Here is a 21,771-nt window from a genome sequence, read left to right as displayed (position 1 = left end):
TTCTGGACCTTTCTGTTCATGTAATACTAAGATCTAACGTTTGGAAAACTTTCGCATTCGATTCTTCTTTTCTTGCCATGTTTAAATTGAGTTCTATAACATTGTCATATTTCTTTGGAAACTTATTTCTTCTGGAATCTATTTCTTCGGAGCCAATGTCATAATTAATGCTTCTAAATAGATAACATTAGTGAAACCTGAAATAAAATCGTCTGAAGAAGTAATGTCTAGGAAATATACAATGGTTAGATGGAAATGTGGGAATAAATATTTCAATCTATTGCACTTTTTCCACATTTTCTTGTTTCTCTTGTGTGTTGCAGTAGTGCCGATCCAGGTGCTGTTCTGGAAGTGTCATATGATGCCTAAATAGGCAGACTACTGATTACTCGAGCATTTCTGTACACTCCACTTTTTCCTTGAAAAAAAGAACTGCCGTTGTGCGGGCTTAGTTAATAACTCAAAAAATGTTTAGTTTAAGATATTTTAGTTAATAGAATTTAAAAGAAAACTTTCAACCTCTCTCTATAATCGAAAGACTAATCACTTTCACTATTTTGCAAATTTCGAAGTAAACATTTATGTACAGTATACATAAACGTTTATTTACCCTCACTAACATATGACAGGAACTAACTTGCCTTATCAAAGCCAACATTCATGTGTACATAACTTTGCACAGTGGTTAAAAGGTAGAGTCCTCTCCCATCAGGTGGCAGTGATTTGGGACCTCACCGGTGAAGAGTTTTGCATCATTATGAAGTATTTTCGTGACACACAAACAAACACACACATACGCACACGGACTAATCGCGTTATTATATAGCATGATAGTAGTCAATGACCAGGATCAAGCGTGTACTTGGGACACGATCGTCCTGAATACAACCTCCTCTGTCCCTCCCTTCTGTCACATTCCCTCTAGTATTCTGGTCCATGTAGCAATTAGAAATTAAATATAATAAATAAATTTCGCTAAGAAAATTAATTAAAAGATCAACAAATGAATGAAAATAAATGTGAAGTAATATAATGAACGCTAAGTGAAATAATTACAGATGAATGAGAAATTGCAGCTAAGCGCGCTTTAAATTTCACCGATGAACACTGACATTGGTTGAGAATGAGTGCAGGACTGGTGTTTGTTTTGATAAGTTGAAGAAAACATTTGTAACTTGGGCCAGAAGAAACCTAGACGGTCAAGTAAGTGTCTGTTTTATAGAGGAAGGATTGGTTATAAAATATTTGAACTGCCGTTTTCGGGAGAATTTTGTTTTTTCTTTCTTTTGAAATGGAAGTTAGTTGAGAAAGGTGGGACATTTTAACAAATTTTCATTTGTTAAAATTAAAATGAAGTGTTAATGCAGATTAAAATCAGTAAATTTGTCACTTTTTCTCATTTGGTTTTTGAAAGGATGGAAAGAAATGTGAAAAAAAAAGTGAAACAAGGTTTCAGTAGGAAAAGTCCCCCGCCTATAAAATGTTTCAAATTAAGTAATTTTTTAGAAAGCTTGAGCTGAGTTACCGGTCTTGGTTCGAGGTCACACTTATTTTGACGCGCACTCAGAAATGCGATTCTTCGCACTTCTCCTCGTTCCACGCTAACTTCTTCGCCGCGCCGTTAGTTAACAGAAAGGGTCCGATTCCCCTACACGACAAATCCCGGCCACACGTTTCAAAGTTGACGCTACTGAAGTTGAACGCGTTAGCCTACGAGACTTTGACTCACCCACCATATTCCCCACACCTTTCGCTAACCGAGTATCACTTTTTGAGACATCTAGACAGCTGCCTATGAGTTAAAATCTTCCAAAACCAAGGAGATGCCGGAAACGACCTGCGTAGCTCGGACTTTTTTGCAGGAAATAAGCAAAGTTGTGTCTCGTTGGCAAAGATATGTGGACTGTAATGGTTCTTATTTCAATTGCTAAAGTTGATTTTGAGGAGAGTTATAGCGTTTTGAAGTGATTGTTTGAAAACGCGCATTATTTTTGCACCAATCTGAAACAACGCCGTTTGAAGTAGTAACTGGAGTATGACAAGTACACAGCAGTACAAACTTCAGCATGTTGTCAACCTTGTATCGATGCTAGCTGCAGCCTGTGGACTAGGTCTTCGCCCTAATAATTGCAAACAGACGTGGGTCTCTTCAAGATCTCCAACGGAAATCAGAGTGGACGTTCATCTCTTTGATGAAGTACCTGTTGTCGACTCTCGACCCTTGCTTGAACCATTTCTCACCGCACTTTGCAATGATCGTAATCCTTGGTCCTAACCGCTGTCTCCAACGCACCGCTTCGAGCGCAGCCGCCAGCGCCCCGTGCTTCATGTCGTTTTGATCCTGCTATACCTATTCGCAGTTCGCCCCATTATGATGTAAGGGAATTGGGCAGCGCCGTCTGCAAAAGTGATGGCGAAAATCGACTGCAAGGAAAGGGCGGCTGCTTGGCTACTTTTGCCCTGGGGTATGCCACGACGAAGATTTTTAAGGGGAAGTCGATGTGGTGTAACGGCGGATGACACGTGGAAGGTATCAAAATCTAACACTGCCGTCGAAAGTTGAATACAGAAAATCTTTTTCGCTTGTTTGGTGACATTCCAAGGAGACCATCAGACCGCCCTGTTCAGCGTACTCTGGGGATTCTCCCAGATTCAAATTGAAAGAGTTGGCTGGGTCGGAAGCGGAAGAGTTGGTGAAAGAAGACCTGAGCACGCTGTTGGAGGAAAGGCAGTTCATGTACAGCATATGGAATAATGTTGGAATGGAATAACGAATTTGTTCGAGCTCTCGCAGAAGATCGAGAAGGCTGAGTAGTGCTATGTTTATAGACGACCCCGGCGAAAATGAAGGCAATAGCATCAGACGATAATATCAGCCTGCCGATTAAGTAAAACAAGTCAGAAAATTGGTGGATCTTCAATATATTGGATTGGCCGTAATTGAGGAGTGCCGGAGCAATGTGTGAGCTATGAAGGGAATCAATTTTGCCTCCTACAGTGACTTAGTATTCTATACAAAGTCACCTTTCGTTAGCTACATTTCTTTTATACAATATTATTACACAAAGGTAGTACTTAGATTTGATATAGTGAGTATATTGATAGTGAGATTACTTAGATTAGACTTAGATTTGATATGGTGAGTTATTATAGTGAGTTAATTTTTAAGAGGGTCAAAATTTTTGGGTAATTACTTTTTTTCATTTCATTACGTTCAGAAGTTTTATCAAGTCGTGTGTTATGCATTATATTGATCTTAGTATTCGATGGCTTGTCCTCATATTGTCAACTGACCATAAATGCCACATACGATTTTGCACGGTTTGAGCCAGCAAGACGAACAAGACGTAATCGAGCAGACAATAGCAACAAAATACCAACACTCCCATCGTCGAGACTGACTCAAAGAACGTAGTTAATTCTCTAGAAATATAAGGAATAAGATATTTTCATTTATCATTCTATGACCAACTTGCCTCTATTTTAGCCAACCGTTTTCGCTGCACAAGTTTCGAGTTTTTCCCAATGATTTGTTAAAATATTGTACTTTCTTATTCCAAAGACAGGTATTGAATATGACAACTTGTGAGCCTTCTTTTGCTCTCATTCTCTTACGAGCCCTCTGTTTTGAAAGTCTTAACGTACGATTGAGAAATGGTGAAGAAGTTCCCGTAGATTTTTTTCGCGATTATTTCCGAGACATTATGTATCTGGTAGATATGCCCTAAGAGACATATATGTCTCAACAAATCCACGCTCAAGCCGTTCATAGAGACACAGAAAACTATCGTAGATGCTCTCTTGGCTATGGAGACGCAGAAAAGTACGGAATTACAAAGGAATGTGAAAGAAGAAAACAGTGAGAGTTTTCGAAACTAGTAAGTTAACATGTTATCCTCAGAAAGGTTAGAAATCTATTCAAACGAACTCTTTTCCTTCCAAGATTTAGAGATACAAAAGGTCCCTCGAGCACCTATTTTCCATTCATACTTTTCCAGCTTTTTATCACTTTCGTTCCTATTTATTCATCAGTTTCAAAAATGCCAGCATTGTTTGTAAGTTTTGCAGGAGACAACTTAGGCTACGAAAAGCTTTTAATTAACAGGATATCGATAATCCTCATTTCCGTTACTTTTGAAGGTTACTTTTTATGTTACTCTTCCGTTACTTTTGCGGAAATGTTCCCTGTTTTCAGCGAGAATTTTCATCTACGTAATCTGAAGCCATTAGATGCATATTTCAATCATATTTCACGTGAAGATTTCATTTGTTTTTGGTATGGTTGCAAAAATGCGCTCATCCTTTATTATATTGATAATGATCCTCAAGTTTTCCGTGAGAAGAGACCGATTAATGTGTTTGAGTTTCCTAAACAATTTATTAACTGAACTATGCCCCAGTGTATCCAAGAAAGATTCCATCATTACGAATGGACATCAGGATCGTCTTCAACGCCCTGGTGATGCACTGTTTGATCGGCGGTAGGTAGATAGAGTTAGCTACTTAGGCAACAACGACAGTGAATCTCCTTATCATCCATTGCTAATTGCTAAGATAAGGATTGAAGGTATGGTCCCCGACAAGGTCAGAGGCATGCAAATGTAGCCTCTTTACCTGCTGTCCGCTTGACCCTAGCGGCAGCAGGGCTATAAAACGTTACATTTTCCATGGTACAATATGTCACAATAGCTATGATTAATTCTGGTTTGGAATACTACACTTATTATGAAACATGATGTAGGGTTGTTTATTTCTATAAGAATGTAGCATTTATTTCCAGCCGAGTAATGTGTGAAGAAAATAGAAGTAGCATCGGCATAAAGGACTCACAAAATGTCGTTTACAATTCGGAATCCCTAGCTCCTTGGGTGGTAGTTGTTTTTATTCAAATTGAACCTGACATACACATTATCCCCTTGGAGATTTTTCATTTACGTAATTTGAACCGGTTCTTCTCGTAAAGAGGTCTTTTGAATGATAGCAAATTCAGTTCGATATACAAATTTCAAAATTTCATCACTGACTCCGCCCACTTATGGACGCAGACGATATTATATAGCTGGAATGGTTATCGCGGCCTAAATATACTTTGCCAGGCATCTCACACCTCTGCTAGGCGATTCCTCTGGCGATTGCGCGTGACAGAGGCTGATTACGAATATAATAAACATTTTGTCCGATTTTGAGAAATTAGCGCAAATCCTGTGAACATTCCTTCCTTCCTGGAGGATATATCCGCGGGATTTGCCAGTTATTCCGGAGAGGTGGATTTAATTAAGGAAAGTTGCCGAGAGCGTAGGAAAATTTGCTACTTTTCGGGTCAACCATTTGTCAAAACTAAATTGTTGAGGTGTACTTGAAGTCCCTCCACAACGGTTTACCGCTTCATAGTGGCGTGGAGGTGACTCTGAGCGTCGAACTGCGATGCACAGCGAAGGTTCGCTTTCCGGCAGAGTCTCGCAAGCTGAGGAGTTCGACACATCCGACATTCCAACTTCTCGGAATTGGAAGATTAGCTAAGAGTAAACCACTGCTAAGATTCACCACCGTCTTGGCAAAATGTCGCAAGGTGGCTCCCTGATCCATATAGGTTTGGCGACGACCTATGGTAAAAGCTAAGCTCGCCGAGGCAGGGCTGCTTAGTTTGGGGAAAAGTCTTTTTGCCACTCCAGCATATTCACTGCCTCAGTACCCTGCAGGGCCATGCCGTCTCAGACGTCGGACGGTATGGCGACCGGTGAGAGGCGATCAAATCTCAGGTTGTTCAGGACGTCTTTGATTCTGGACCAAGGCGACACACGCACGACTCGCCGTGGAGACTGTCTCAGACTGTGTACTTACAACGCGAGAACAGTTTCCGCTGACCTGCATGCCCTTTTCGGAGCCGCAGAGCGTAACAAATTTCACGTGATTGCTCTGCAGGAGACCAAGTGCAGAAGGAGCGATGTACGACAGATGAATGACGGTAAACTCGTCATTTGTTCCGTCGCGAAATGTGGCCGGTGTTGGTTTTGTTGTGCATCCATCTGTCGTCCTTCTTGTCGATTCTCACGAGATCCTGTTACCTCATCTGGCCATTCTTCATGTTCGCCCTCTGCGCCAAAAACCCATCAGTATCACCAACTGCTACTCACCAACGTCAGCAGCTGATGAATCCAAAATGGACGCGTTTTACAAGGAGCTGGAGGAAGTGATCCGCAACGAGAATCCCTTCTACGAATTCGTTTGTCGGCGACTTCAACGCAAAACTAGGAAAGGCCACAGAAGAGGAATACAAAATCGGAAGACTTGGACTAGGGGACCGGAATGAAAATGGCAATCGTCTCGTCGGGCTGTTGTCTGCCGCTTGCTTCTTTCATGAGACCTCTCTTTTCATGAAGAAAGATCATTGTCGGTGGACGTGGGAATCGCCCAATGGCGCGACTCGTGCGGTGATCGACCACATATTCACCAAACGGAGATGGTGTCTACTCCACGTCTCGGTAGTACCATCTTTTGTAGTGGTTCTGATCACCGTCTCCTTCGTGCAAAAGTACGACTTAGCCACACGATGGAAAAGAACAACTGCTATCGGCAGAGAAGGAGAAAGTGAGTCGTCCACGACGATTGCGCACTCGATGACTCCTTGTCCCGAGGTGATTGGGACGTCGAGGAGGACCCAACCGTAGGCTGCTCAGAGGATTACGAGCTTGTGCTGAGCGTGCCTCGAAGCCGCGCACGACAAACATTGGATCAAATTTCGAAGACCACCAAAGAATTGTTGGAAAGAAGGACTTTGAGGCTTGATCTGAATGCATCGCACATTGAGCGGTTAATAGCAAACACTAGCTGCAGAAAAGCGTTGCAGGAGGAGCTTTTGAAATACAGGCAGAAGAAGATTCTCGAAGCGGCACAAAGAAGAACGAGTCTAAAGAAGTGCCGCAGGGATCTCCGCGAATATAATATTCCGCTAGCAGCCTTGCTGAGCGAAGATGAGACTCATACGTCTTCTCGTCGTGAGATGGAAATCATTACGGAGAGGTCCTACTCGAACCTTTTCCCTTCATCAACTCCTGTGTCAAGTACGGTCATCCCCACTGGCGAAGCTCCACCATTCTCCCTTCGGAAGTACGAGTCTCTATCAAGAGCATGAAACCTGACACAGCCCCCGGACCTGATTTTATATAAGCAGACTTTCTTCGGGCTGATGGCCATCCACTTCATGTAATCTTAGCAGCGCAAATGACATCTTACTTTCAGAAAGAGAGAATCCAAGAGCAGTGGAAGACCTCGCGAACCGTTCTTATCCATAAGAAAGGTGACCGAGAGGACCTTCGGAACTACCGTCCGATATGCTTGTTGAGCGTGTTATATAAAGTATTCACCAAGATCATCCTCACGCACATATCTAAGACGCTGGATGAAGCCCAGCCTCAAGAGTTAGCTGGATTCTGTCGGGGGTTCAGCTGCGTAGACCACATCTAGACTACATTGAGGGTCATACAAAATTTGCCGGTAATACCGCCTGCCTCTTGTTCTAACCTTCGTCGACTATGAGAAAGCCTTCGACAGCGTAGAAACGAATCCAATAATGTCAGCGCTGGTCGATCAAGGTGTGGACGCGTCGTATGTGAGGACATTAGCCAATTGCTACGATCGATGCACGACTAGGATACAGCTTTTCCACCGCCTTCTCACCATACCCATTGGAAAGAAGGTACAACGAGGCGATACTATATCGCCGAAGCTGTTTACGGCTTCACCACAATGGATAATGAAATGCTTGCTTGGGAAGAAAGAGGCATACGTGTTAACGGAAGAATCCTGTCGAACCTTCATTTCGCGGACGACGTCGTTTTCTTTTCGAGCAGTAAGAGTGAAACAGAAACGATACTCAACCAATTGAACGAAGCAGGAAAAGAGTAGGATTGCGAATCAACCGAAAGAAAACAGAGTTCATGAAGAACGCCTACTGCGAGGACGGAGGAGTACAACTTGAAAGCACCCAAATCGTTGAAACTTCGTCATACGTATACCTCGGACGTTCTATGAACATGGAAAACGACTTGAAGGAGGAACTGAATAGAAGAATGAGAGCAGCATGAGCAGCATTCGCACCCGTCAGGGAAGCTACGGACCAACCGACGGAAAAAGACCTTCTTGCCCATCTGTTCGACTCGACAGTTCTTCCAGCGCTCTGTTACTCAGCGGAGACTTGGGCAGACACCGCTACCACGTCTAGGAAGCTACTTACTACCAACAGAGACCTTGAGAGATGTCTTCTGAAGTTTAATACGCGCACACAACACCTATCCGGTCTTCGCTTCGCTCCGACTTATGAGGAATATCCCGTCTTTGCGGCCCGGTGGAATATATATCGAAGGCAAGATAGATGGGCCGGTAACATGAGAACAATCGACGGTAGATGGACTAAAATAATCTAGAGGCTAGAGTGAATCCCTAGAGATGCCAAACGCCTTCGAGGGAGACTGCCAACGAGAGGGAGTGACGTATTCGCTACACATATGGACCAGCTGAGAGCTCAGCTGAATACGGTTAAAGAACATCGTTAGCGTCACTCATGAAACTTGAGAACATCTTGGATGACAATGTCGGGGGAACGAAACGAGTGGAAGGGATGCTGGGGCCCACACTTCCGGTGAAGACGGGCCACCTAAGTATCTGAATAAGTAAGTAATATTCTCAACCGGATTGGTCATCGTACTAATATTTAAAATATTTCTAAGTAAGCATACTTGAAATCAAGAGCCCTTGTGCATTCGAAAGACACTTTCAAAATTTAATTTTGTCACTCCCAAAATTTCCTATGGTTTCCTGCGGATTTTTGGACAGAAGTTAGTAGCAATGTTGTCTCTTTTGCTTGGAAGGAAATGTTTTTTTTGAAATTATAAGATGAGATTAGTAGTAGAGACCAAAGTGCATTTGTCGTCGTCGTTTTCATTTTCATCGTTATGACTGTGTCTAGTATGATTTATAAATTTTTCTGTTTCAATTATGTAAACCATTCCGGTCTGTTGCTGCGTATGTGACAGAATGTTCGTCAGGTACATTGATATCTGGATATAAAGTGAAGGCGTATCCACATGCAGTACTTTGGAAATGACGAATAAAATATCTAACCACTCGTTTTCGGAGTCATAGTGTAGAGTTAGCCTTTTTGATATCATAGAAAAAATCGGTGGTAACTCATGCACAATGGGTGCGTGTAAAGAGTGTCCCCGCGGAATTTCGAGCGTGCCCCGGTCATGTTCCGTCAGAGCAATTAGCGATGGTGCGTGTCCTAAAGAGGTTCACTTTCGTTGGCACCTAAATAGCTGACTCTGTTTACCTACCGCTAATTGAACGCTGCATCACCGGCTAGGATATAATTCACTATCTACTAAATTGTTTTGGAGAATCAGACACATTCACTGCAGTTTTGTGACGTGAGGTGATCTCAGTTTTGTAATCGTACCAGAAGCAAGGGAAATCCTCACGTGAAATATGAGATAAGGATGTATCTAATAGCTTCAAATTACGTGCATAAAAATTTTCATTAAAACGGAACATTCCAGCTCTCAAAAGTAACGTTAATGAGAATTATCGTTATCCTGCAACTCCCAAGCTTTTTTGTAGCCTAATTTATTTCTGGACAGAGGAACCTTCTGTATCTCTGACTTCTTGGAACTTACGGAAGAAAAAGAGTTCAAATATGGTAAGATTTCTAGACTTTCTGAAGGTGATATGAAGGCAAACTCACTCCCTTTCTTTATTAGAACACCATACAAAATCCCAAGTACTTCTATCTAACACTATTATTCTTTGACTATTCGGTAATTTCGACAGCTCACACCACTATTCTTTGCATATTTCTTTGTAACTGCGCAGTTTTCTGCGTCTGTGTGGCTAGAAGAACATCTATGACGGTTGTCTGCGTCTTCTTGAACGGCTGGAGCGTGACCTCGTTGAAATATGTTCGCCGGCATATCCACTGGGCACGTTATGTCACGTATGCGTTCGCGGAGAATCCGCCGAGACCCTCTTTACCGTTCCTCATGCACAATGACTAAGTTCTTTTGAATAGTCATCGTTTTCCCTCGCTGTTTCTGTTAAGGAGATCTTAGATTTCAGAAGCGTTAATTGGGTATATTCATTTTATTTCCTTTGAATAGTTATTTTATTACTCACTCTTCCTCAACTTCGTATATTCTCTTTAAGCGCTTACGAACCGAAAATCGCCTCTTGCGGCAACGTATCGACTATCTCGAAGCTGAATCAGCTGCGCTCGCTGACAGGCTTGTTAAAGGACAAGTGGCTGTTTACTTTACTACTTATTTCTAATGCGCAACTTTAAGCGAATTAAAGTGTTGCAACTTTAGGTGAATCTTGCACAAGAAGCTGAAAATTCCATCAACATTGCTCACGAACTGAGCAAACTTCGTGATATAAACTCGGACGCTCATCGGAAGCTTGAGCAGGCATACGACACGATCAGGTTGGAGTGCTTGTGTAAGGCTTATAATTTTAAAGACGTAGAACAACGATAAGGGCAGCATCTACAGTGCGAGCTTAGCTGATTAGTCAGCTCAGATCCACTAGAGCTGAGCTGCAAAGAACACAAACACAAAACAATGAATATTCGTTATGTGTGCTGATCAAATTAGATCCATATAGATTAAACTCGTATTTCTGCAAGAAATTGTAAAAACGACAGATGGGCGTTTACTTTAATTTAGTCCTGAAATAAATTACGAGATAATTTACCCGATATATAAACACAAGTTGAAAGAAACAACGATTTACGCAATCGCTTCTAGAATTCACGCATCATTTGCAGTCTTATTTGTTATTCTCATTAAAGCACAGACATATCTATCTTATCTTCATCTAACATACAAATAAATGAACAATTAATTTATAAATGGGCCATGTGGATATACTTTTCTGACCCTTCCACGGTGTTGACTACTGGCTGTTCGACAGTTCTTCTTAATCGTTTCTCTACCTCAAGTTTATATCTTTTTTCACATTTTTTAAACTGTTGTTTTATGTAGTCTATCGGTATAGTTCATGTTGCGTCATTGAAGATAACTAACAACGGTAACTAGTAACTAGATATTTGAGTTTCTTTTTAAAGGTAGCATGCCACGAATCTGAGGTGGTGCGGATTCTAGATGGAGTATCCGTATACGGAGCCGTAGATTATGGAGACGGGGGTAGTTCCGCTCATCTCTCCTTGCATCACTGCAAACAGCCACCTTCAGAATGCTGTTTTGTAACACGCCATCTATTGCGACGCTCCACCCCTTGCGCCGCCTCTGCCCTGCGATTCGTCGAAAATTAATTCGGACTGCCCCGAAAGGCAGTAAGGGACGCTACGCTTGCAAGGGTGGCGCGCTGCAATTGAAGGCATCGTACAAAACAGCATTCAGGCGGCTGCTTGCAATGATTCAGGGAGAGATGAGCGGAACCACCCCGGTCTCCATAATCTACGACCCAGTATACGGATCCTCCACCTGAAATCCGTACCACCCCAGATTCGTGGTATGCTGCCTTTGAGATATGCAGATAAGAGTTGTTACATATGACTAGAAACATTCGATCTTTCAGAGGTAATCTGTAGGCTTCTGAGATTTTGGTTTTTAAAGCTTTTAAGTGCGCACTTTTCTCGTTAATATTCTTAAAAACGTTACGTCACCATTACGGTTTCTGCTGGTTTTGTTTTTAATCTAGTATCATCCTTATCAAAATGTGAAACTAAGAATATTTCACATGTTATCTTTTAAGAAATCTCGGCTAATCTTTTATTTAATTGTTATATTTATTTTTCATTTAATTCTGCATTTAATTTGGTGCAAGTCTACCCTAAGAATACAATTAGGGCTGTGTGTACATGTAAATGATTTTTTGCTGCTAAATATTACTTTTTGAAATAATTTTTGAGTGGCTTCTTGAACAGTAATTCTGACCACATTTTTGAGAACGGCTTGATGAGAGTTATCTGGTAGTTTTTCGTAGTGTCTTTTGTCTTTTATATCGTCTTTTGTTGTCTTTTTCTCATAGTCGTTGTTTAAAGAATTGAAAAGCTTTCTGTTGGCATCTGTGGATATACCATCGTTCTAACAAAGTCTGCGTAATTGCCCATGTTCTACTGTCTTTGAATCTCGGCATGTTGAAACGTAGTTTTTAGATTGATTTCCTTGAGCTGTAGCCAAGATTTGTATTGATTGTCTTTATTAAACAACGGCTAACGTTTCGACGTTATCGCCTTCGTCAGAGCCTGGAAAATTCAAAGCCATTGGTGATTTATCTTCTCAAGCGCTTCACCCTCACAAGGGTTTTATATAGAGACCTTGCGACTCGTAGTTGTGGTACGTGGTGGTCTGTTGCGTTAACAAGTCTAACTAATGAGGTAAGTAGGTAGAATAAGGCTGAAACGTTCGCCGTTGTTTAATAAAGACGATCAATACCAATCTTGGCTACAGCTCAAGGAAATCAATTTAAAATTTTTGCGTAATGTTGCAGTGGGTCCTTCAATTTTTATAACGTTTTGACATTTCAAACTTCTGCGACTCTTGAGGAAGTCCTTACTGCAAAAAATTTTCACTATTTTAATATCATGTTCTCCTGCTTATTTTGTTATTTTTCTTAGCATTTGTTTAGCCTTTATAGAGAACACGAATAACTTTACTTCAGGGAATTGTCGTGTTCTCGTCAAACATGTGGTTTGGATGCAGCCGTACAAGTGGACGATGCAAGCATGATCGAGCATATTCATTCCCTCCAACAAGAGCTCATCGAAAGTCACATTCGTCAGGCGGATCATGAAAACACTATTCGCGAATGCAAAATCCGCATTTTTGTAAGAATTCTTATATTCTTTCTCAAGGTTGAGCAAGAAATCTATTCTTCTTCATCCTTCGTCGAGGATTTCGTGATGCATAGCATGGTTTATGGTTTATTTAAGTTATAAGACTTATATCCTGTATCACTGTTAAAGTAAACATGACATTGTCGGATTGAAAGATGAGCGATAGCCAAGGTAGATTTCTTGAGCGATTGTCGAAGGCATGTATTTGTTGTTCGTGAAAATTGGAAGACTGCTCGCTCGAATACCAAAACCCTTAATTATAGCACCTCACCAAATGTATGAGACTTTCGAATGCTTTGACGCCATATTTACTATGTTGACGCATAAATCCGACGCCGTGGGACCCGTTGCACTCCATTTTATAGCTTTTTGGAGTTTACGCACCATTCCGACGCCGAGGAATTCGCTGCACCCTCTCTTTGGGACTTCGTGACACACACACAATGGAATTTCGTGGCATACACACACAGACACACACACACGGACTAGGCCCGTTATTATATATCATGATATTTATTCTTGGGAGGAAAAACTCGATGGATCTGAAACTGTTGGCACGTTCTTCTACCACTGGCGGCATCCTTATTGATTTGGATGATTCCTTTTGGGAAGTGATACCTCGCTGTGGGACCTCGGATAGACACATTGAGAACAAATGGATGGACATATACATAAATATGTGTCTGTCACCGCTCCACGCATCCTCCTCATGACGGATCACAGCCTAGAGGAGGATAGACGCGAGGCTATTGCGTCTCTACGTGGCGGACAGAGGTTTGAAAAAGGACCGAAGGCGATCAATTTTCTTCCATCAAGCAGTCCTCATAATTATCCAATTGTGTAAACGCGAGGAGGAACGTATCTCTCGCGGAAAGTTTCCTTCTACAACGTCAATAATAAAATTTTTACAAACCTAAAGCTTGTTTAAGGGCGTGTGTAGCGGTTAGAGGTTCCGCTTCCTGCACGATCTATCAGAGGTTCGAGTTCACCCTAGCGCTCACCAAGCCTTTCATACCTCCGGGGTCGATAAATTGGTACCGGACTTGTCTGGGAGGATGAAAACACTGACTTGACACAACGGCTAGCCACCGCAAGTCATTGTATAGGCCAGTTACACGTTCGTAAACCTCAAACGATTCTGAATTGAAGTGAACGTAGGGGCACATCCTAAGCGGATTGATCAACGCCATAAACTTTATCCTTTATCTTTTAAAGCTCGTTTGAAAACTTCTAAAGCAGCTGTTTTGCTATCTATCAGTTCATTCAGAGGCCACTCAACTTTACTTCACTTATCCAAATCGTGTGAAGAAAAGAGCTATTTATTTCTTTATTTTTAGATTTTCACTTCAAAACTACAGTAAAATAGCTAATTTTTCGACAGAAGACGAAAAAGCCGAGGAATAAAAAAATAGGAATAAATAAACAGAATAGTTACGGAGATTATCGGCCAGCAAAAGTAACTACAGTTATTTTTGCAGAGCGATATTCCTCGAGGAATTTTTGGAAACTCTCGAAATTGAAGATTTTGCTAATGAAATTCAGAAGCCACAATCAGGTTCTTTTATTTAGATTTGTACTTCATTGGTTATTCATTTTTCCACCTCGTTTCTTTGCTCCATTCCCCGAGATCGTAGAGGAAGTCGCCTCATAGTAATCGAAGAGCAAAGAATGTAGATATGATTCTTGGAGAATTTTTACAAACTCTGGAGCTTCCTTTTAAGGTACAACATTTTTTGCCATAGTTATTCCATTCTTTTCAAATGCAGTAGCTTGGTGTGGTATTTGCTGGGCCAACGTGCCTAGATGATAATAACTTCCCATAGAGACTTCCTTCATAGAGTGAGTCCGCGATGAAAATTTGAATCTTACAGAAAATTTCGGAATTAACACTATTCAATAGATCTCTTCCTCTTGGGGAAACATATCCACTTGATGTGTGAAATTTTTGACAAATTGCAAAAATGAGCTTTTTATAGAATCACATGGAAAAAAAATCCCATCTTTAAAACTGACCGCAGGTGAGGCATATTATGGAAAAAATTGAAACAACTCGAACAACAACAATTGAAACAATTGTACGAGAACCGTTTTCTAAGGTGGTGTGTGGACGAGAGGCCCGCTTCATTTGTTAGCAGTTTACGATAAAAATAAAAGACAAAAAGTGTTTTAGTGGTAAGTTTTAAGAGTTCTAATTGCATCAAGCCGATAAAGTTTGAGCCCACAAATTTTATTGATGTCCATATTTTACAGCAGAGATCATGTTAAAGCAAGAACAGAAAAGACATGGATTCCCGTCTTTATCATTTTCTGTGGTTACAAATGCATCACAGCAACAGATCTGCCGATTTTCTAGTGTTGTTTTCTTCTGAAGTTTTTGTATTATAATAAGAAACCAAAGAATTGTTTGGATTTCCGTTGAGTCTTTTTGTCTTTAAACGCCTAAGTAAGAATTACATTTCTGGATTTATGATTTTAAAGTTTCTGTAATCTTTTTTTTTTGAAATATTTCTCCGACATTTGGGGATTTTTTTTTTTGATTTTGCAACTAGCCGGTAATCACTTCTTAACAAACAATATCATTTATTTCGAAATCGGACAGAGACTTCTGGTCTCTTGCTCATTACACACCTCAAAATTGAGTTGCTTGTGTTTCTGGCCCTATAGGTTTTCACAAATATTCACACCCTCTGAAAATGATCTCGCTTTGAATAATCCACGTGACTTCAAAGTGAGACCCATCATGAGTGGTATTAGGGGCCCCAAATATAGAAATTCCTGGCTGCTTAACGTAGTCCAGCATCAAGCGTTGTGATAGGACACGACACTCTCGAATACGACCCCTTCTCCTTTTCTTCTTCTTTATCTCCTCCAACGCTCTTGCGATAGTCCTCGATAGTCCTCCAATATTCAATATATTGGAAATTTCGTGTGTTTCGAAAAAACAAAATCGGAAATTAGCCTAGGAACAAATGCCGAATGAAAAGATAGGTAGCTGACAGAAAGGAAGAAACACCAAGTACCAGAAAAAGCAAATTTACTGAAATGTTATTGAAACATTGGTATTAAAATCTTTCCATTTTTATTCTATTCTATTTTTTCTAAAATCTATGAAATATCTTCAAATACTGATTATAGCACATACATAGCACGACGAAAAAAAAAGAGAAGAGTCACGCGCATAGGTCGAATTAGAGAAGAACGACGAAAAAAAACCGGAAAAATCAGCATTATCTTCCTTCGATATGACAATGGGACAATATAGGTTCGACACCCTGCTGAGTAAAATTTTTCCAAAAGAGTTGGAAACTTGAAGCCACTTCTCAAAGGTGAGGAATTTAATTCTATTTAGTTTCAGCAGTTTCAAATTGGATTTAATAGAGTTTAATTACCAAAAAAGTTCAGATTTTGTGCACACTGTTAAGTCTGGGAGATGGCGCATAACTTCATGATGAGAGGACTAAAAGAAGAAATTAAGGCAGTTTCTCAGAGAAGAAGGTTTGCCCTGAAAAAAAAAGTCATATCGCTGTTTTTTTTCCATCCCCTAGTCTTTTTGGAATGTCGATGGGACAAAATCTAGAATTTCTTAACTTTTTTTTTTTATTTTCACCATCTAAATTTTGAGAGAACTGGACGACCCGAAAAGAAGAAATTCTTCTTATGGTGGTCTCCTTAGCCATTCCATACGACTGTATAACAAAAGTGCACAATCTTGAATAAAGTTTTACAACTCAGACCATCCTAATGCTATGCAGATCCCCTTCCAGTATTTTATAGAACAGGATCTTCTCTATCAGATGCCATGTCACGCGACTTCCAGTGGCTCGCCATTTCTCCAATTTTTTTAATGGGAAAAATGCCATTTTTCCCATCTTTGTCCCACCAAAAATTTGGAAAAACTACGAGGCCCTGGAAATCGAGTGGTGTAGTATCTGATACAGAAGATCCTTGCCTACAACATACTAGAAGAGATTTGTTTCGCTCCAAGTTACTCTGAGTTATTGATTTTTATTGAAGACCTTTAGAAAACTTTTGGCTTGCGAGGAAAAATGGGACTTTGTCATGCTATGCCATCCCAGAAAAATGGAACGGCGTTTTAAAAAAATCACCCGCATATTCGTTTAGGGGGCTGAAAAACCCCTATGTGCAAAGTTCCTCCTTTCCGCACCATCTGGTTTTCTCAAAATTTAGATGAGACAAATCCAAAAAAAAAATCTTAAAATTTTGGATTTTGTCTCATCAAAATTCCAAAAGACTATAAGTTGGGAAAACAGCGATATGAATGCTCTGTAGAGCAAACTTTATTCTCTGAGAAACCTAAATTTTCTCTTTTGGTCCTCTTATCACGAATTTATGCGCCATCTCCCAGACCTAACAGTGTGCACAGAATCTGAGCTTTTCTTATCATTAAACTCTATTACATCCACCTTAAAACCGCTAAAAATTACATAGAATTAAAAGAATTGATTTCAAGTTTCTAACTCTTTTGTAAAAGTTTAATTCAGCGTGCGTCATCCCATTGTTACAATGTCAACTCGCTCTACATTTTCAAAACAAAATATTGTGGCTTCCATGCTGCCCTACGCCTGAAAATATAATATTTTCTTTTCATATATTATTACATATTATATATTATTATATGTATATATTGTTATATATTATATATTACTCATTGTTTTGTATTGTTGTTATTTATTGTTTATTTTATCATGTATGTAATTACCTCATACTACGTAATATATTGTCCTGGTTATCAGGTTATCTTCCATTCAGTACTGCCCACGGCACACTCTCTTACGACCCTCTGCCCTTACGAGATCCTTGATGGGAAAATCCCATCAAGCGCTTGACTCTGACTACTCCTAAACCGGCTGCTCAGATATGTCTCTGCTCACCTCTGTAATCCAAACAGTTTCTCCAAACAACTTCGCGGTACCACGTTCGAACGCCAAGGTATCATTGAGTCCTTTGGCGTTACCTCACTCTATCCGAATCTTTCAAACGATGTCGTGATGCAGGCTGTTCACGAACTGCTGACGCGGCACAAATCGTTAAAACACGTGCGGATTGAGCATTGATCTATGTGTCAAATTCTAGCACCCACTCTAGCCATTGTCTTCATGTCGAAAATCGAAATGTCTACATGGAACCCAAACCACTGCTGTTTTGTCGTTACATGAATGATTGTTGCGTCGTTTGCCCAACACAGGCAGAATTGGACAAGCGTTTCAATCTTCTCAACTACCAGTGTTGGCACATTAAGTTCACAAGTTAGAAACCAATAGACAACAGTTTCTTTCTGAAAGTTGGCTTTCTTGAATTTGCACATCTGTTTACGAAATGGGATATGAAGACCAAACGGTATCGAAAACCCAGTAGCAAAAAACATCTCAGTCCGCACTCTTCGAGCGCATCTCAGCAAATGGGCGCAAATGAAATGCTCCATTATAGGTAACCGGTACAAGACGGCAGCAAAGGTTGCATCGATTGGCTAGGAAAAAGCATGGTCTGTAAATCTGACCCATAAAGTGACAATATCCAATGGGTACCAAGCTAAAGACTGTGTTGCTCGAGAAGCATGACAACCCTCTCGAAGATTTTACGTAGCAGATGGTCCAGAAAAAACTCCGTTCTGTTTACCTTACATATCTGATTATATGAGCTGAGCGGTACGTAGCTCTGTACGCAACAGAATGACGTGAGGGTTGTAGAAGTACCACCAGCGAACCTCAAATGTCAGCCGGTACGTAATCGTGTTTATGAGGGACTCTGCACAACTACCAGTTTGTCCATATGGCAGAGAGTGATTGTATGGTATCAGTAGTTGTGTATCGTATCACGTGCAGGTCATGTGGAGACGATTACATAGAGAAAACGGGACACCCACTGTGTATTCGGATAAAAGAGCACCTAGATGGGCTCGCAAAATCTAAGCTCTCCACCCCACTCCTGGAACACCGTAGAGTACGTCATGAGAGCTACGAAGTATAGGTAGAAGTTACGACCCTATCCTTCGAGTCTGAGATCACAGCGTACAGAACACTCGAGGCATTTCTGATAATGTCAGAAGTCCAAAAATGAAGAGATGGGGTGACTGCATTGCGATCACAAAAGAACTGGCACCGTATGAAGATCAGCGCAGATTTTGATCTTTGGGGCGGAAAATCAGGTCCCTGGTAACAACCCTTGTAACTCACAGTTATGGTACATGATGGTCTCTTACATTGCCAAATTCAACAAGTGAGGTATGCACTAGCTGATGTGTTGTTTATTGAGTATATCTATCGTCTGGTTGCTTTCAGTAGGGTGATGAGTAATGACTGTAACTTCATGTAAGCGATTTCACTGTTCATAAGAATATCATCATCGACGTGAAGGGAAAGTCCGGCAGAGTGACACTCTCTCCTAAATTATTTAGTGCCACTTTCGAGAACGCTGTGTAAAAGTTTGAATGAACTAGCATAGGTGTGGAAGCTGATAGCCGGCAGCTACACTATCTTGTTTTCGCTAACCACATCGTTCTGATAAGATCTAATGTAAGCCAAGCGGAAGGAATGCTAGCAGAATTTGAAAAAAAGTACCAGTATCCGGCTGAATACGTAGATGACAACGTTTGCCAAAAGCATATGTTTCTCGGATGCGCCTTTTTTATTCAACGGAACGAATATATCTGAATGCAGCAACACCGACATATACCCATGTCGAGAAATGAACATGAAGGATGACCTGACCTCTGAGCAGGGCAGAAGAAAAGCAGTTGGCGAAGCTTATAAAAACTTCCAGGATGTGGTGAAGGGGACCAGGAGCACCCGGCTCTGTGCTCATCTTTTTGAAATTATCGTACTCTTTGCTTTGATTTATACTCCAAAAATCCGAGTATTCCGTAAACAGATGGGTTAGAGGAAGAAGGAACATCACTGAACGCTCAATCAAAAGAGTGACGCTAAGAGTTCTGCCGCTCAATCCCGTAATCCGCGGATACCTTGTTATTGGACAGGACTGTATCCAACACACCACCTTTTGTTCGCCAGACTGCGTTTATCCATTTGCACAAGTCATATTGTATGCTAGCTAAAAATTTTTGGTCATGTTGCTTCATTAGCCGAAAACAATTCCATTCGTGTCTTCCATCCGCGGAATGGGATATTCAGTCGGTATTTTAATGAGTTAAATGGTATGTGCTTCTTTTCAACTTCGTTTCAGGAACTTGAGGCAGCTAATAAGCGATTGCGTGAGCACGAACCATTCGAAGGTGTTACTGGTCTTCAGGAACAGTTAATCTCAGTGAAGATGCGTGAGGCCGAAAGCAGTCTTGCAGTTAAAGAAATGCGTCAACGGTTAGCTGAACTGGAGCAGCATTGGGCGGTAGGTAATAGTAACCGTTTGATGAGTTGCAATTATTTACGCTGTGTGGTTTAGTCACAGTGGTTTTGGTTTGTTGATGTGTTGCTCAATTTCTCCTGTTCATTTAAAGCTCCTGTTCTCTTGGCACGTGTGCTGAATTGCTTTGGAAATTGACTGCCGCATTCCACATGTGTGGAAATGACGACGCAGAATCAAAGCGGCAGCAACTTCTAATATTAATAATAACTAGCCTGAACGTCCCGCTAAAGCAGAACTTCAGGCTTTTCTTGGTGTTCGCTTCGCTCGCCTTCACCAATCAATAAGGAATGACAGTAGCGACATTTTTTTGCGAAAATTTAAGCATAGACGGAAGATTTTATGGTTTTCCCTTGAACGCGTCAGTTCTATATTTGGAGAACAATCAAATTTGATTTTACATCTATGTTTCTCACAAACCTCCACAATTTCGAAACATTTTTTGGAGTATGAGTTTCCTCCATTCTCCACTATTAGCAAAGAATGATGTGTTAACATGAAATGACGTGAATATGACTATCGTAGTGTTAAAAACAACATTCTACGTCAGATCGCGTAAACTGTTGGCTACTATGTATTGTACTTAAGCAGCCGTTCGTACGTGTGTTTCCCCTTTTTGAAGAAAGGATGTTAGCAGCATCAGAGAGACATGCTGGGAAACAAACATGCGAAGGAACCATAGAAACCCATGCTACCGCGTTGGGGCTCCAGCGCACGAATCCGACGCAGAGGAACCCGTCTCTCCCCACTCTATAGCTTTTTGGCAACGGTGCACCATTCCGACCCCGTCGCACCCAATTTTACAACCATCTGGCTCCGGGGCACGAACTCGACGCCGCAGAACCCGTCTTGCCCAGTTTTACCACTGCGGGGCTCCAGTGCACCAAACCGACGTCATGGTATCCGTCTCCCTCTTTTTTTGGAATTTCTTGACTGAGACCCACATAAACATACATAGACACACAAGCGACAGAATAAGCCCGTTATTATATAACATGAGTTTGTTAATTTGAAAGTATACATTCACATAAAAGTTTATTTACCCTAAGTTTTTACTAACATATTACAGAAACAAACTTGCCTTATCAAGGTCAACATACATGAACACAATTCTGGGCAGTGGTCCAGTGGTAGAGCGCTCGCCTATCAGTTGCATGGCTATGGTTCGGCACATTACCGGTGAAGAGTTTTGCATCATTAATGAATATTTTCGTGACACACAGCCAAACACACACATACAATACAATACAACAAACATACATACACACACGGATTAAGAGCGTTATTATATAGCATGATATTAATGCTGGGTTGTTCTGAAAACAGTTGGGATTTTCGAAAATAAATTTTTTAAACGCTTGTTTCGAAAGATTTTTGCCATTATTATTTGTTGCATCATCGTGTGGATTTCTTGTGACACACACATGGACTAAGGGCGTTATTTTATACCATGATGATCACATTATTATGTGGTAATGTTCAGAAACTCAATTTAAAAGACCAAAAGAAGAATGCGAAGGCTTCCCACACGTGCAATAATCTGA

The 21,771-nt window shown here is 40.9% G+C and overlaps 1 protein-coding gene across 2 annotated transcripts in view; it reads left to right on the top strand.

Moving 5' to 3' along the window:
• RB195_024722 (uncharacterized protein) overlaps positions 1-21,771 on the top strand; it is a gene marked incomplete at both ends in the record, with an annotated part of 36,526 nt that overhangs the window by 5,229 nt on the left and 9,526 nt on the right. For both annotated transcript variants that reach the window (XM_064212597.1, XM_064212598.1), the window contains 4 exons: positions 10,198-10,290; positions 10,359-10,474; positions 12,676-12,841; positions 20,051-20,212. In XM_064212597.1, the coding sequence (XP_064068478.1) occupies positions 10,198-10,290; positions 10,359-10,474; positions 12,676-12,841; positions 20,051-20,212 (537 nt within the window). The remainder of the gene's footprint in view (positions 1-10,197; positions 10,291-10,358; positions 10,475-12,675; positions 12,842-20,050; positions 20,213-21,771) is intronic.

This window comes from Necator americanus, chromosome X (assembly GCF_031761385.1).
Source record: "Necator americanus strain Aroian chromosome X, whole genome shotgun sequence".
In the NCBI taxonomy this organism is placed as follows: domain Eukaryota; kingdom Metazoa; phylum Nematoda; class Chromadorea; order Rhabditida; family Ancylostomatidae; genus Necator; species Necator americanus.
The sequence above is the reverse complement of the archived record's forward strand: the minus strand, read 5'-3'. Positions and strand labels throughout refer to the sequence as shown.